This window comes from Corapipo altera, unplaced genomic scaffold (genome assembly GCF_003945725.1).
Source record: "Corapipo altera isolate COAL_440 unplaced genomic scaffold, ASM394572v1 23, whole genome shotgun sequence".
Lineage (NCBI taxonomy): Eukaryota > Metazoa > Chordata > Aves > Passeriformes > Pipridae > Corapipo > Corapipo altera.
Genome location: NW_020884878.1, coordinates 2,076,142 through 2,093,847, shown reverse-complemented (window position 1 = coordinate 2,093,847; position 17,706 = coordinate 2,076,142). Strand labels below are relative to the sequence as shown.

Here is a 17,706-nt window from a genome sequence, read left to right as displayed (position 1 = left end):
TGTTTGTTTGTCTGCCTAAGGGCATAGAAGGAAGTACAGAAATAAGACAACTTAAATAGATTTACCTGGAGAGTTTTGACCTGTTTTTTCAAAGCTTCCAATGAAGCTTCTTCCTCAGAAGGTTTGCACTGGTCTATGCAGTATAAATATCTTGTTGTCATCAGGCTGACTTCTGCATAAGTTTCATCATATGCTCTCCACTGCTCCAATATTGACTGCATTGAGGCCTTTAACTGTGCAACCTGCAAACAAAACACTTTTGTTGCTATTTCTTGGGATCTTGAAAATCTATCACCTGTAGATTTACTTAAAAATCTAAGCTTACTGCTCTCAAGAATTTCACTAGTTGGAGTATTTTCCTACTTGACAAGGAATTGTGCAGGCTTCAAACAAAGCAGTAAACTGTATTTAGAGAGAAGTATAAGAATTTGTGGGCAATTAAAATTTAACTGGAGTTCAAGGCAGCACTATTCTTTCAGCCACAACTTCAGAACAAGCCAAAAAGTAACGAGTACTGAAATAATGAACTGCTTATTCCTTTCTGCCAAAATCAACCTGAAGTGGGAAGAAGCTGAGCGCCTTAATCTTCTTGGGAAGCAAATAGTTTGATCCAGAGATCAAGTTTCCTTTCAAAGATAATTTGAACAGAAATTGGTTTGTATGGAAGAAGACACTGCTACAATACTCTGGAGAGCTGTTATCCCTCTTATGCCATTGTGCTCTAATAATGCAGGCCCACCTGAATCCCAGTCTAGCAACTTCAGGGTTCTCATATAGAATTAAATGATGGATATCCTCTGTTTTCTATGTCACTTTTACTATTACAGTTATCTAATCTATAAGGGGCAAGCACAGCTTCCATTTGCCACATACTCCTAGACTTTGCAAACACAAAACCACAGTCCTCTTGCAGTGTGATTTGTCATTTTTACCCTTCAGAATCAGGGAACTACATAAGGCATGGTCCTGGTTAGACAAAGCATCATCTAGTTCAATACCCACTTCCAGTCATGCCAGGACCAGATGTTTTGAGAAAAGCTTGAAAACAGGGCAAAAAACCAACTATGTCTCCATGAGACCCGGCAAAGCCAGATGCTGGATTTCAGTTCTGACTATGCATCCACACAGTGGGAGAAGAAAAATTTTCTATATTATAGTTCACCCTAAATAGACTGCATAGATCATTTTATCCTAGTATCCTAGTTTCAGGCACGCACAGGCTGATGGATTAATCATCCCTATTCTCTTTTGAATCATGGTATAGGTGGGAGGAATTTGTAATTGCTTTTTGTAGCCTGTAGCTAATTACTGCCCACACAAGGAAGATGGAAAGACATTGTTCTTGGGAAATGTCTCTGAGGCCACAGACTCACAGTCTCAAGTTCAGCCTACGGACATTGTAATCAAGGGATCACATCTCCTTAGCCCTATATTTGAAATCACAGCCTGGCTCTGCTGAGAGCAGTCACCCTGGGAAGGAACCTGCACTAAGTGTTTCTTTGCACACACAGACAACTCGGCTGTAAGAACACTCTGCAGTTTAGAAGTTTGATAGTTAAGTCATAAAGTTCCTAAAATTAACATGACCCAATATGACTGCAAGAAGAAAAAAGCACTAGGCTGCAATCCTGCCAATTTCTATGCCCAGCTATAAAGCAGAAGGACAATCTTTCTTCATGTACACAGACATAAATTTCCCTGCTTTCTTGGTAAGAAACAGCCACGTCATTTTTGTTGAAAACTAAACTAAGAAGCAGCAGATCCATCTTGTATTGACACCTTATGTGGAAGAGTTCAAGCAAAAGGGTTTAGGTTTCACAAAGTTTTGAGGAATAAAGGCAAGGCATTTATAATAGAAAGTGTAAAGGAATCTTAACTATAAACATAAACACTACATCATGTATAATTCTCTACAGTATATGGTTATTTATTACCACACACTTAAATCTATAAATGTACTCATTATTATATTTCCTGAACCTGTCAATTACATCCACAAAAAAAAAGATCAGTTCCAAGTATAAAGATAATATAACTATAAATACAAACTGCTGGGGAGTAAATTTGCATGGCAAACCAATCTGCCAGACTATCCTTGAACAAACTGCAAACTGCATAGGATTTGAAGACGGCAGCAGCCATCCCAGTGACTGGATGGAAGAGTCACTGGGAGATGGAAAAACTGCAGTTAGAATGGGGTAGGAACAGACAGCTTCCACCAGCACATAACAGGGGACAAATAACAGGTATGAAAGAGAAGCAGATTAAGCAAGAGAGTCAAGTTTTCAACTTTACAGAAAAATAGCTATTTCTTTAATTTCTTAAACTGCAGATGGGGGTCTGTTCCTTCCCCCTCTATATTCAAACTGTTTCAAGATCAGACTAATTTTTGTCTCTCAACTTTGGAAATACATTAATTTACATTATGGTAAAGACTTCAAAGGAAGTTCTTCAGAAGGTTAAGAGTGAGGAATACTTTGCATCTTTTTTGTACCAGCTCCTGCCATCCCTTGAAGAAGATTAATAACACTGGTGGTCAGAACAGGTAGTGGAGGAAACCTGAACACGGGTGAAGCTTTTACCTGGTTTACAATGCTGTCCTTCATTTCACACAGCTCAGCAAGCCTGAGAGACTGAGCTTCTGGGGTTTGTTCTGCACTACCATTCGAAGCCAAACTCTGTTTGAGATCGTCAAGAGTTTTGGCTTTAGCAGTGAGTTGATTTTCTAGCTCCTAATTGATAAAAAAAAGGAAGAAAAATAAGATTTTTTTAATGAGATCATAGGAAAAAACCTGCTGTGTGAGGAGCTTAGATAAACGTTCCTTCTTTAAAACCAATTTTGCATAATTCTTCAGCCATGCCACCATCATTTCAACTCTAATACACAACTGTTTTACAGGAATTCCAAGTGACAGTGGCTGCCTCAGATGGTCTCCTGCAGGTTGAACTATAATCAGTCCCTTTACTGTCAGTCTGAGCACTGGACATCATGCTTGGGAAGGAAATAATCAGGAGCTAATTCCTCAGTAACCAACCAGGACTCTTCGTACCTCTCAAGATGCAAACAGTTTTTCTATTAATGCAGCTGAACACCTGGATTAATTTTGAGGGATGTGATGCCTAGAAAAACACAACAAAACCAAAGGACACCAAGATTCTTGAGGTTGGTGCAGAGAGACTACCTTCTAGGGCAGAAGTAGAGAGAATTGCTATTTTTCCAATTAGGACTGTGTAGTTTCCATGACATTTCAACCACAGAGCTCTTCAAACTAATGGAATTGATGGCTTTTACCATGGCTGTGCTGAACTGAGAACAATTTTGAATCTCAGAATACGATCTACAATATTGCTATGCAACACTCCAAATACCATGGAGCAACAGCAGATGGCATCTTCAGTTGGAGGAAAACCCCACAGAATAGCAATTCACATTAAAAGTGCATCTGGCTCTATCACCTGAATGTAACATGCTTTAATTAAGATCAGACTGTAGTATTCTGCTAGGAAATAGCTCCTAGCAGAGCTTTTAGCAACTCCTTTGTGTTTTTTCTGTTAAAATCTGAGCAGTTCTTTCTGGATTCACTGAAGTGCTAAATAGGGTTTTTACAAAAATATCATTCATGTAATGCTTTACCTTGCAATCATCTAATGTGTTCTGTGCAGAAATCAGACTTGCTGGGGTTTGTAAGGATCTCAGTCGATCACTCTGAGCTTCCAGCCAGTTGTGAAGAGTCTGTGCTTTGCTCTCATTTTCAGAAATATCCTCCAAAATGTGTTCCAGGTCTTGTATCTGTAAGTTACAGAACTCTTTTAACTTCCTTAAACCTACGGGTGGGCAGAAACAGAGCTTCCCCTTCCATGACAAACTTTGAGATTAAAAAATCTACATTGAAAATAGCATTTAGAGAAAATATTTTGAAAGGAAAAGCTAAAAGGTTTTGCAGGCTCTTTAGTATCTGACCTTTTCCTTGGGAAGAAACAAGGCAGTGTGTGTTCTGGAGCTGGGAGCATGCAGACCTAACAAGTTGTGAGACCTTGGGCTACATGGACACATTCATATGGAGTCTGAAAGCTTCATTCTCACTAAACCCCACCAGAGTTACTAATAAGAAAGGGACCGCTCTTATTTGAAGAGCTCCTGTCTTCAGTCTTGGCCCTGAGGATCCATTAAATCCTAGAATGCAGCTTCTTGAAAATGGTTAGAGAAGATAACTTTTTCTCCTACAAAAGTGGGATTCCATCGTGGAACTGAATTTTCTACTTGAAAATTATTTTGGAAGACCTTCTGAGCTATAAAAAAATCGTGAATTTTCTGTTTGATCAGTGATCTTTGTATCTGGATTCAGAGAGGGCAGCTTCTTCCAAAGCTGTGCAAATTGAGAAATAGAGATGAAAGAGGAATATGTTAGTAGAGGGAGTCATTCCAGCAGCCTCATGGTTGAATTTGGGATTCTAACCTTCTTCATGTCTTTTCCATATCATGAGTCACACTAGCTTTTCTGGGCACTGGGGCACACAAACAGCAGCATCTAATTCTGGATGCATGGATTATTTCTAGCCTCACTAGAATAGAGCACTGCCTGAAACAGATTTTCTCCAAAGAAACAGAAGATATGCTGGTACAGTCAGTCTAGATAAAGAATTTTTCTATCAGCTGCTGGTCTTCAAAGCACTCCACTGGGAAAGTATTTAATTACTTCAGGAGGAGGACACAGATCCAGAATAACTCTTTTCCAGGGACCCAGGAGGGCTGGAGCAGGCCTGGGAACTAATCCCTGCTACGCCTTTTCCAGCAGGGTCATATGTTTCCCCACGGCTATCAACACTACTAACTTAATAATTACTTTTTTTGGCAAATCCAACTGCTACAACAGGAAAACAGGGGATAGCTTAATATATCCCTATTTCTCATTCCCATCATATGGCATGTGGAGTGGTTGCTTGGTTTTTTTTGGTGCTGTTTGCTGAGCAAGGCCTGTCTGTCCAAGCAGTGCAGCACCTCTCCTTTCCACAAACCACCCAGTGTTTTCTCCCACGAAGTTTTCAATGCTCCAACTTTCACAGCACCCCAAAGATTCAATGGATTTCACTAACAGGTTCCCCTGCAGACACTGCCCTGAATTCTTTCTTTTCCATAGTTTTCTCAATATAGGACTTCTTTGTTGACGTGTCACTGACTGTATTTTCTTTATATGAGGAATCTTATATTTCCACCTAATACAGTCAACAGGCAAGATGAGTTATGAGAGAGAAAGCCATGAGAACTCAATCTCACCTTTCTGTTTAGGGCTGCCTGCAGCCTGTGCCACCGCAGGTTCATCTCGCCAAGACACTCAGCAAATTCCGTCCTTTCGTACCGCTTGCTCTCCACGTCACAAGTGCTCATCTGCAGCAGTGACTGGTTAACAAAATCTACCATCCACTGTTTAAAGTTCATTTCCATCATGCATTCCTGCAGGAAAAAAAAGAAAAAAAACAACAAACAAACAACAGAAATGTAAACCAATTAGTTTGGTGGTTTTAATCTGATCAGTTCCAATGATGCTTCAAGGTGTAGCTGTGGGACAGTCGTGGCTGAGTCTGAACCATCACCTAAAATATTTTTCTGAAGGAAACCTGGCTGTAGGAATAATCCTCAATATCATTACATGGGTAGTTCAAGGTAGGAACAGGTTAGTGCTGGAACAGGGAAGGAAATCCAGGGGTACCAGACTCTATACTTAACCCACAGGACAATACCATCACACTACCATGGTCCCAGATTAGGCTAAGACCAAGGCTTTCCCACACTCCTGCAACTCTCAGGCAAATGCAGCAAGAGCTTCTGCTCCTTCACCAAAGTATCTGCTATCAGAACAGAATATCAGAGTACCTGGGAGGAGAAAGTGTCCTCCAGCATGAGTGTCCTTGCCCACTGAGATGAGTGAGAAACTACACGCAAAGTGAAAACATAAGGGAATATCTATTTATTTCAGAAGGTCTTGGGAGAAAAGAGAAGGAAAGCGTTCCTCATATATCTAGCAGTACCCAGAAAAAAGTCACCAGGGAATACACAATAGAGGTACTAAAGTCACAGCTGTTTTCCTGCAGGAATTTGTGTCCCTCATCCCAGTTTTGTCTTCAGCATACACATCCCCATATTGCTGACAAGTGTAGAAGAAACACCTACAAACTGACCTCTAAATATTCAAAGGAGTTAAAACAGCACTTCACCTACATATCCTAACTGCTAAATCCAGTTGATACAGACCAAAACGTTATATATGTACTATACCAAGGCACTTGGAAAGAAATGTTTATGTTGGCACCTGCCTTATGTGCAGTGCCAAAGTGCCTGCGAACTGCAGCTGTAGATTGAGAACTGTCAGACTGTCTGAGCCCAGAGCAGAGCTCAGCAGCTCTGTGAGGGCAGAGCAAAATATGGCTCTGCAGGGAGCTAAAATATGCCCCGAGGTTGGGTTCTCTGGCATCTATGGAAGTACACAGCTTGAATCCTTCCTGTGGCTGGAGCAATCAGCCTCTGCCACTGGTGCTTTGGCATCTGAACAGTGCCAGGACTCTGCTGCAGCCTCTCTCTCTGCAGGTTATTTCTTGTGATGACACGTGATATTCAAAACCCCTGTTCTTTAGTTAAATAGATCCTGGTTATGGAGATATATTCCCTCTTAAAAAGACAGGGAACACAGCACAAACACAGTCTATCTTCCTAGGGAAGCAAGGCTTTCCTGCTCATCCCACTTCATAATCTAAATGCGAGAAAGAGAACAAGCAAGACAGATGGGACAGCATGGGGAAAAGGAGATTACAGCACAGCAGGCAGTAGCTGTATTGCAGGACAGGCAGTGTTTTCTGTGTCACAGAAGCATAAGGTTTTATAAAGGAAGATTTTAAGACACCTTCGCGACTGAGGAACCCTCTTGAGAGCAAGGGGAAGGATATGACAAAGCCTGTAGGCTGTTTCCATCCTTTTTACAGCCAAACACCTTGCAGAAGGCCAGGACTTCCAGCTTCCCATTTACCTTGTACTTATGAAGGAGGCTCTTGACTTGGGCAGCACTGCGTTGTGAATTTACTGGCTCCTCATGTTCCTGCTGCTGTTCCACATGGTCCAGCCAGGCCATTAGTTCAGCAATAGCTTCCCGTGATGAAAGTTTTTCCATTTGAAGCTGGGATAAAGCACATAATGAATCCTCTACACTCTGCTTGTTAGAAATACCAAGGAAAATGACATTTCTATTTTTAGAAAGGCTCAGGCACTATAATCGCATTACAGGGGCATGAACTTGATAGTGAGCCCTGTGCTCCAGAAGGGCAAGTGACTTAAGAAAGGTTCAAGAATTCATAAATCTCAAATGAAAATATTTCTTTTTGTAACAGACTTTCATGTAAAACTGTAATGATAATAAATATAAGCAAAACAGCCCAGGAAGAACACCGCAATATTTAAACTGCAGTACAATATTGGGGTTATTCTGAAAGCAAGACAGACAGTTAACTCAGAAAAAGGTAGTTTGGGGAGCAGCCAATTGAATCCCAGCAGCAACATTTTAATGTAATTATTTAGCTTGAACTGAGAGATGGCAGCAGAGTGTCTCCTCACCTGGTGAAGCTTTTCTTGGATGGCTGGGAGTTGTGTAATCAGTTCTCCCCATTTTTGCTCAAACTTTGCCAAAGATGACCTAAGTGCTGCAGTATCAGCTTGCTTCACGTGAAAGAGCTGGTTGGCAGTGCTCACCACTGATGACTTCAGGGAAGATTTTTCATCAACTTCCTTAGAGAACATCTGAGGTGCACAGGAGAAATTTAAGAGATGGTAAATGTTTAAATATCTATTTAAATGAATAAGATGAACCACGTTTTCAGTCACAGGATGAAATGCTTCAAGCAGATTTTAGCAAATTTAACAATGAGCTCAACATGTTCTGGCAGCAGGTAAAGCATTTTTCTGCCCAGCTTGATATAATGCTGAATGCCACTTTTTGCCCCATCCATGTGGATGGGAATATCCTGATTCTCACTTCACACAGAGGTTCAGGGAGGAACCCCAGTCCTCAGGTCTCCAGCCAGCTCACACCTACCAGTCCAACCTTCACGATGCTCTGCTTTCCCACTGTGCACTGTTCCTTCTGTCTGGCCTTATACTGGGGCTGAACCTCCTGGCTGGTCATCCAAGGGGAGCACAGCACAGGGGGGCAGGCAAAGACATGAAATGCAATTCAGCATATTTCTCTTTCCTGACTTTGGCTGAGCATCTTCATCCCTCCTGTACCCTGAGCCCATGCTCCAGGTTCTGCTGTTAAGTGGTAGCTTGGCAGAACTGCTGTATCTGGTGTTTGGCATGAGGAGCAAGACAGAAACAGTGCCAGTATGCTGTACTTGCATAAGAAAGAGATCCTGGCTGGGCTGTGAGCTCATCACAGAGGATTCCATTCTGATTTCAGATCTCTAGCCAGTCTCAGGATCTGAAGGAAGGTCTTTGGTGGCTTTGGGGCACACACCCATTCAGTGCTGTATTACATGGGTAGTTTACACCTCATGGCAAATACAAAAACCTCTCAAAATGGTCATTTTCACCATAAGTCACAAGGCCTTATCTAAACCTGGCAGCAGAAATGACTTACAAACAAGCTGCTGATGTTGTCCCTGATGGTGGGAAGATCTTGTGACACATTGAGAGACTGCTCCTTCCAAAAATTCATTCTCTGCTGAGCAGAGTCCAGCCATTTCATTAATTCCTCAGAGTCTCTGTTGTAGCTACAAGGAGGAAACAAAACACAGAAAATTACATCTAGCTGAGGCTAGGATACATTTCTCACCCTCAAAATTGTCCTCCTCTCTGTGAGGAGGCACCTCTGCTGCTACAGGATCCTGCAGAAGCTTGACTACAGCTATCACCTACAGAAGATCAGAAACTGATGTCTAACTGATATCTCTAATTGCTTTTTGAGTTACACCCACCTGACCAAGAGCTTCAGTAAGGTTTGAAGTCGGTGTAGTTCATGGCCAACTTTTTTGGTTAAAGACAACCACTGCTCTTCCAGCTTCCCAATCTGGCTTCTTATTTCTGGACAGTTCACAGCAGTCAGCAATTTCTTCCCTTCTTTCACCATCTGGTATAGCCTGGCATGCTTTTCATCAACACTGATTTTGATTTGCTGTCAGAATATGGGAAGTTTGCAGAACAATAATATTTTAAAAACAGAAAACACAGCTAGGAAAACACATATAATTTGTTCTGACTTCTTAATCTCACACTTACTCTGTCGTGTATTTTATTTTCCAAATATGAGTGGGTGGGGTTTTTTGTTTCCCCTAGAGAGATCAAGACACATCTCAACATACTTTCATACATAATCAGAATGTGTTATGATTTGATGGGCTTTTCTGACCCATGCAAACCCCAGGCAATGGACAAAGACTGTCAGATGTGGCTGCACTGTCCAAACATATGGCTGTTCCCACCAGAAAGTTATTGTTATTGTCCTCCTGTTCCCCTTGAAGTTATTGTGCTTCCTTCACGTTCTATCCTATTTAAAAAGAAATGTTACTAGAGTTTTGAAGGAAACTGTTGGGATAATTATTGAATAATGGTGGCAGAGAGGAACAAAGAGTGAACAGTGAAGCTCATTAAGGAAAAAAAATAGGAGTGGTCTGGTTTGCTTAGTCAGCATTTTACCATTACTACACTTCCCTGGAAGGTCAAAATGAGGAAAGGGTAAAAAAGACAAAAAAAAGCAGGAAGCAGATCAGTCCCAGGGAGAAAACAAAGTAGCAATTGTGTGATGTGCATCTCAATTCTATCCAAACATGTACAATACTGTTAATAGAGATATTTCTCTCACAGGAATTAAGCCCCAGAGAATTTTATTCTGCCCTCTCCTTGAAATTGTGAAGGTCCAGTGCTGGGACTCCACCCAAAAACATCTTCTAAAGCTTTACTACTTTGTTTCTGATTTCTTTAAAGACAAATACAGAGTGAAGAGCTAGTTAAAAACTTAAAATGCCAAGGAAAACTAGGCAACTTCACACTTACTGATTATGCATTGTATGTCTCCTGTCTCAGTGCAACAGGTATCAAAAGCACAGAGGGCCACTATGATCGTAAATATCTACTGTTGATCAATTACAAAAGCTTTAATATAGCTCAGAATTTTCTGGGAATATCCAATGGCCTCTTTCATGCAGTCAGACAGATTAAATCACTATAATCCTTTCTGCCCTTTATAGTCTATGAATCTAAATATCAAACTGGACTCAGTATAGACCCAAACATTTATTAATTCAAAAATTTCTAATGGAGTGGGTCCTCTGAAGACTAGGAAAGGTCAAAACTCTGAGGAATGCAAAGAACTCTCTGAAAATACATCACTAAGGTTACTGAATACTATTTCTTCTTAATTTTATAAAGCAATCATAAAGGCTGCTTTCATATCCTTATATTTAAATGTGTTTAAAACATGGATAAAATATTTCCAACTGCAGTTGAGGTTCTAAATAAAAGATGCACCTCTGCCATCAGAGATGCAGCTGCAACCAGGGTTGCAATAGGGGTTCAAATACTTCATATTTTCAGGTATTTGAAGGCACTAGGTTGATTCTCCTCTTCCACAGGTTTTACACTATGGCATGAAAATCTTTCCTGAATTACAGAGAAGTGGCTCTGTGTGCACTCCAAAGCTCCTTGCTGTATTTCGGATCCATGGAGCCTGCACACCATCTTATCCCAAATATTTGCATTTGCAGACCAACTTCTAAAGTAGCTATAGTCATTATTCCCACTTTGATGAACTTGTAGCCTGTGGCTGAAATTAGCAGCCTGGTCCCCTGATACTTTTAAAAGTAAGTTGTCGGCTTGCATCCACACATGGGCAAGGAGACAAAGGAAATAGTGTCCTAAAAATCATCATCTTCTCATATTCTAACTAATCTTTTGGCCAACTCTACAGATCCACAAAGAAAGTCAGACGGAAAAACACGTAAGTACCTCTAGAAGTGCAATCCTTTCCATTAATCTTTCTTCAGTTTCTTCAACCAAACTGACAGAAGGCAACGTAGAGGCAAGTGCCTCTAACTCTTTATTGAAAACTAGGCATTCCTCATCAAACACCATCCATTCCTAAAAAATAAATTGAATCATTAACACAGCACACATCAATCTGTGTTTTTGCTACACCAGACTCAGGCCTTACTGTTTATTCTAGCATCAGCAGCTCTTGCCTTAATGAAACATAACATGAAAACAGGTGAATAATATGGAAATTAAATTAAAGTGAGACATGATTTCACCACAGATGAATTAATTATTCATTCTCCAATATCTTCAAGAGTTCTTATTTTAAAGTGGTGTATATCATTTTTTATTCTCTAGGCATATTTTCAGACTAAGTCTTATTTTAGAGTGCTGCTGGTAATTTTGTGCCTTAAAAGTCTCTTCTGTCAGTCCAGGCACTCAAAAGTTACTGCAAGAAGTCATAAAGTCCCACCCATGTCAGAATAATAAGTTGAAATGTCCACTTTCAGAGACTTGTGAGGATAAAGTTGGTTTACTGACACACAGAGAATAACTAATAGACTGTTGCTGTCCAGTGGAGTCAGGAAAGGACAACTACTAGCCAAAGAATCACCAGTGGGAAAAGAGTTGCCTTAGATGAAACTTTTCTTCTTCCCTCCAGCTTTTACTCTGGGTTTCTTTTGAGTTGTTACCTTTAACAGGCTTTCTAAGTGGATACCATATTGGCAGGCCTTCTGCTCCAGCAACCTGACTTCATTCACCAGCTCTTTCCAGAATTCCTCTCTCTTTTGCAGGACGGAAGGACTCACTCTCTTAGAAAATGCTTGCATGTAAGCCATGCGGGTCATGAGGTTGCAGAAAAAGTCCTGAAAAAAACAAGTTAAAGCTTGGTCTTTAAGAGAGATCACACACTCACAGCAGGAAAAGGCTCATTGAGAAGCCAGTTTCAGGGCACAGCCGGAGTCAGGAGCCTACTACCCAAATTCTGCATCACCCCAAGATGGGCAGTTACTGATCATTTTACAGTTAGTCAGAAATGAGTGATGGGCTGAATACACTGTTCTCATTTATACATTTCTAAAGAGAAAGATCTACATTTATACCTTCAGTTTGTATGAAATTCATAGATGCTGTAGGAAGATGACAGAAGGAAGAGTTTAGCTATAAATAAATGTGTAGTTTAACATGAGGTAGTTATCACCACACAGTCATTATCCAGTTTGTTTCACCTGGATTTCAGGTGACTTCAAGCAATAAGTAGTAGGCAGGGAACAATAGTTTCGTACAACTATAAGGTAACAGTTTGATTTAGTTATGGCTCTTGGTAAATGTCTGAATCTCAACACAGCACTTTCCCCCCCAAAAAAAAAAGGTTTCAGGGTCTTCAATCAAGACATTCTTCATTAAGAACTAATAACTAGTACAAGAATTTCACTTAAAGACCATACTCCAGGCATAGGCTGTGTGAGCATCCTGAGCATTCCTACCAGGGTAGAGAAAATGGCTTTTGCAGTTTTCTTTTGCTTTGTAAGTAAATTCCTAACATTTGGCTTTGCTAAGGGCAAGCTGTGAGTGACAACCACCTATGATTGACTCCTATGACTTTGGAGTAGTGGTTTGCAGTGCTCAGCACCTTGAAGGAATTTTTAAGGAGTTTAGGCTACATGAAACAGTTACATCAAGGCATTGACATGACAGAGACACCTTCCAGTGACTAGTGCTGGTCAGGGTTGCTTGCCAAGTGCAGGACAATGAGGATGCAGGTGCCTTCTCAGCATCTCCCACTAAGCATGTAGCAGCTGAATAAAAGGGACACTGGGTTGCAAAGGGGAGGGTCTCAACTACCCTCCCATCGGAAAAGGGGTTGCTATGGGTAAGTTTCCTCCACCAGATCATGATGGCACAGAATGCTGAAAGCAAAGGCTCATGTCCCAGTTGTTAGACAATTTCAGGAACCTCACTCCTGATTTACTGTCAGTACTTAGAAGGACATGTGTTTTCCTTACACATCAATGTGTTCTGAGTAAGCAAAAGTAGTAATTTATCACCAAAACTGCATTTGTAATAACAGCCACTCTTTCATATTTAGTGGGTCCTGTTTTGGTCTACTGAAAACCTTTGCTTTGTTTTCTACACATATTCCAGTCCCTCCCCCATGCATGAACCAGTTATTCTTCTCCATTTCACTGGAGAGAAACCACTCACAACAAACAGTGATCCTGCTATGCTGATCTAAGCAGTGCTGTGATAAGCATCTTATACCTTGTGATTTTCCAGGTGAGACTGTAGAGCTGCTCTGCTTTTTGCTAAGTGCTTTGGATCTTGTGCCATCTTCTCTCTTCCAATAGCTACCAGCTCTGCAAATCCACGAAGTAAGCCCTCATACTGGCTTTCACTGATGGAAGGGGAGTTCAGCTCCACATACTTTGCTTTCAGAATCCCCCACATGTCATCCAAAACATCCTATAATGTAAACACAGTTAAGCAATTCAAGAAGGACAGAAGCAAATTCCACAACCCTACATATATATTTCCAGAAAAAAAACCAACCATCGGCCTTTTGATGCTGAAAATATCGTGCTTTGAAAAATCAAACCTTACTGAATGAGTGGAAACTGTACTGTCCTCTTACCTCTAATTTATAAGCTTCCTGGATTAAGGTGATAGGTAACTGCAATCTTTCTCCATGGCCTCTCAATTTTGCCACTTGGTTTTCAAAGTTTTGCAGCTCCAAAGCATAGGCATCAACTTTCTGAAAGAAGGACAAAATAAGCTACTAGGAAGAGTTCCATTCCATTAAACTTTCCATTATCACAGGTAGAGCAGTGGATCCAGAGGTTGGATCTGTGCCAGCACTTTGGAAGATCCAATCATCTTATAAACTAAATGGACAAGACATAGTACAACATTCAACATGCATTTCAGTTTACTAATTCAAGAGCAGACATTAAAAGGAATCAGGGACTCAGAAAATATCATTTTTTTTTAAGAAGCGTAAATACTCAGTTAGGAGTGAACTGAGACAATCCTCTCTGAAGAAAGGAAAGCTATATACGTCTGGCATTTCTTTTCCAGGAGTGGTTATCTGACAGAATATACCCAAGGCAGCAATCCCTGCTAGGGGATTCAGCAGGGAACACAGTTCTCAGTCTGGCAGAAAATTATGCCTTTATACAAGGCTATGAGCCTGTAATAAAAAAGTTTCCAGATACCCTCTTCTTCGGCAACAAGTAGGTAGATGGCCAATGACCATTCTAGGAAGGATATGCAGTCTGTTAATTTTTAATTCTCTTCTAATCCCTATAAAGGTCAAAGGAAATAGCTTAACTGGTCAAATTCCATATGACAAAGTACTCATAAATGCTACATGAGTAGATATAAATACTAGAGTCCTATTCCCACATAAAAAAAGCTAGTTTTGCATATAAAAAGGCCGAATGTGTGAAGTGCTGCACTCTGCATAGCTCTTTTTTTTCCCTTTAATAGTATGAGGTGTATTTGCTCTGAGAGGTTGTGGAGAGACTGGTTTCTCCACTCTGACAACTAAAAGAGCTACAAAAGGTCTGTCTACAGATTGGGGTGTAGTGGAAAAAAAAAAGGGGGTGGCAAATATGGCAAATACTGAACTCTTGCCTTTCTCAATTTTAAAACCAAGGTGAGACTCAAACTTTAGAAAATATCAAACTTAATAGATTCCAGAAAACTGGAAATAATAGCTAATGCTGTAAAAACTCTCCTTTCCTTTGAATAAAATTACCTGAAGATGTTCAGAAACATTATGTCCATGTAGTTCATTCAAGCATTGTTGCAGAGCAGCTTTTTTCTCAGTTAACTGATCATAGAGCAGCCTGGTTTGATTCTGCAAAAGAAACAAACATCAGAAATATATCATGTATCAGGAATAGAGTAATGACCAGACAAAATTACACAGCAAACAACAGCAAAAGTACATCTTCCTTCTTTAAAAAAAACAGACAAAATAAAGCATGTGCATTATGTGCTTAAAGCAGTAATTTAGAGAGGGAAATTCTGGAGTTTGTGTAGTGTAAGAAGGAAGATTAGTCTGTCCCAATGATCCTCTATGACTGTAAAAATCTGTGAAACTTATCAAATTCTTCTCTTCTGAAAATAAGAAAATGAGCCCATTACTGGCTGACTGATGGAGCTCCATGGATTCTGCATAAATAAACTAGACTAGTCCTGCTGCTGTTTGGAGACAATATCCCAGTGCTCTTCAACGGAACTGCTTTATTATTCAGCAGTAAAGAGCCAGGCCATCTTGCAGATGATGAGCACACTGAAGTTTTGCTGGACACTGCAAACTGTATTTCAAAGACCAGGCTCCTTCCTTACTTCACAATAAATACCTGATCTGAGTGTTTTCCAGCAACAGCTAGTTGATTCAGCACATCACAAGAATCTAAAGAAAAGCTTCTCATTATCTGCTTTTCTGAGAAAGAACAAAAAAAGGGCAAATTTGCAAAACTATGGCTTCTGCTACTGCAGCACAAAATCTAAAGGAACAGTAAATACAGTGGGGCCAAATCAACCTCCAACACATTGCTAAAAGTAGCCCAGTGTCAGACATGGCAGCTAAAGGGAAGAAGGTTGCCTCTCCTGAGGACACAGCAGCAGAAACAACACATGAAACTCTCCTTGGCCTAATCCCTACGCAGAGAAACTTGCTTTAGCCTGTAGCTCAGCCTGCATGGGATACCAGGTTACTTCCATACTTTCTGCATGCAAATTTTCTGCCATGCTCCGGGCCTCTATAGCAGTCAGCACTGCAAACAGCACTGTAACCAGCAAAATTAATTTGCTTCTTGAGAGGCCAAGACAAGTTTGTTTAGTAGCAAAAAAAAAAAAAAAAAAAGAAGTCCATTAGAGGTTGCTCATCTGTAACCCAAATGCATTAACACTGACAAGTCTAACAGATGCTGTGAAACAAGATGTGCATTTGGCAGTGGAGTACCAGATAATTGCTATTATGATCCAGCCCAGCTTTCATTGAGTTGCTCCTTGAAGCAGTGGCAGCTTGAGTTTGTTCCAGCCGTGCCTGCAAGTTGTTAAAGCACTCGCAGAACACATCTGTGCTCCCACCGGCACAGCTAATAGACTTCAGGAGATCATCCTTTTTATCACTCAGATCAGCGTGAAGTTTTTGCAGCTCAACAGACAGAGTCTAAAGGGTGAAAAGAAAAGTAACATGAGTGAAAATGGTCTTTCTGAGGACTCTCACCTGTAAAAGGCAGCAGGACTCAAGTTGGTAATTGTTAAAAGCAATAGGCCCAAATCTGTGCAATACCAAATAGTTTGGTGCTGTTATTCCTGAATAATGCCAGCAAAACAGAGGGGAAATATAACACCATAGGTATTCTGTTGTAACAGAAATCCACTGGGATTTCTCCCTCCCAGAATGGCTTAGGACAGTTACCTCATAAAGAGCCTGCTGCACGGCTGCCTCTTCTGTGGAGAGGACTGAGGTGTTTAACATCTCCTCCATGTTATTCAAACATCGGCTGATTGCCAGAAGCAACTCAAACAACTTTCTGTCCAAATTGGAAGAGACTTCCTCTGCCACGTTATCCTGAGTAAATCCAAATCAGAAGTTTTCAGTACTTTCACCCAAGGCATGGCTAAGATTTATTCACTCATATAAGGTTAGAGGTTTGGTCAGCTAATAATAAAATGGAATTAATTACATACTGAGAGACAGACTCATGAGACACAATTATATGCATGTAACATTCAGAGCTGTCAAGGACAAAGCTGAGACAATAACCCTTTATTTATTAGAGACTGGCTGTGGTCTTTCAGGTCTCTAATCTCAGGAATGAGCATAACAAATTTGTCTTGTCAGCTCCAATCCTGTAAATTTACTGAAATCATTTTCCTTGCTTTATATAGCTTGAGGATTTTTACCCACACTAGTAAATCTTTGGATTCAGTTAGCAGAAGTATCATAGTTGAAATTTGAAATGTTTCCTCTCAAAATCCAAAGCTGATTTCTACATTCTAGTCCACACCCAATGCAAAAGCTCACTACAGTGAATGCCACTTGCAATAATATGATTATTGACTGTTTCCCAGCGTCCAAGCAGTGTCTTGTTTCTAGAATCCCTGGTATTTTTTGCAGTGCCAGGACATGCCATTTTTACCTGTGCATGCACCACATTTGCTTCCTGGCTCAGGTCTCCCAGCTGGACAGTGTAAGTTTTCAGTTCTTCCACAGTTGGGGTTCCTGCACCTGTGAATGTTCCTCGGGGCAGCATGTTCATCTTTGTTGTAATCTAACATTTGGAAAAAGGACACAGAAATTAGGTGAAAAGCTCAAATGAAGACAGGGCTATGGGCAATGAAATAACACCCCTCTCAAAAAGCATTAAAATGAAACTGTTAAGGCACTAGTATAAAGCACCTGGATAGCAGGGATCCCTTTATACTGGTAAAAGTTGGGCAGGCTATGCCCTGATGGGAGACTGGCTGAAAAAGGAGCCTCTGATTCCCAGTTTTAAGGGCTACAGCTGTAGTTTGTGTTAAGGCAACCCTACTGCCCACTGTAGGGTTAAGTCTTGCCTGCAAAAGAGTTGACATTCATTCTTTTATGTCTGATATTCTTTCTTGTATAGCAGCAATTTCAGAGAATAAGAAATCTAATTATTCTAATTTAATGTGACCAAAACTGTTAATAACAG

The 17,706-nt window shown here is 40.5% G+C and overlaps 1 protein-coding gene across 1 annotated transcript in view; it reads right to left on the bottom strand.

The window, feature by feature from the left end:
- Positions 1–17,706, bottom strand: part of SYNE2 (spectrin repeat containing nuclear envelope protein 2) — a 179,849-nt gene that overhangs the window by 48,992 nt on the left and 113,151 nt on the right. The window contains exons 73-88 of the mRNA XM_027637580.1: positions 17,170–17,301; positions 16,446–16,598; positions 15,984–16,193; positions 14,769–14,870; positions 13,644–13,763; positions 13,274–13,474; positions 11,704–11,877; positions 10,985–11,116; positions 8,959–9,155; positions 8,622–8,754; positions 7,601–7,783; positions 7,020–7,166; positions 5,276–5,452; positions 3,635–3,790; positions 2,583–2,732; positions 66–242 (exon numbers count right to left, since the gene is read on the bottom strand). Coding sequence (XP_027493381.1) covers positions 66–242; positions 2,583–2,732; positions 3,635–3,790; positions 5,276–5,452; positions 7,020–7,166; positions 7,601–7,783; positions 8,622–8,754; positions 8,959–9,155; positions 10,985–11,116; positions 11,704–11,877; positions 13,274–13,474; positions 13,644–13,763; positions 14,769–14,870; positions 15,984–16,193; positions 16,446–16,598; positions 17,170–17,301 — 2,544 coding nt within the window. The remainder of the gene's footprint in view (positions 1–65; positions 243–2,582; positions 2,733–3,634; positions 3,791–5,275; positions 5,453–7,019; positions 7,167–7,600; positions 7,784–8,621; positions 8,755–8,958; positions 9,156–10,984; positions 11,117–11,703; positions 11,878–13,273; positions 13,475–13,643; positions 13,764–14,768; positions 14,871–15,983; positions 16,194–16,445; positions 16,599–17,169; positions 17,302–17,706) is intronic.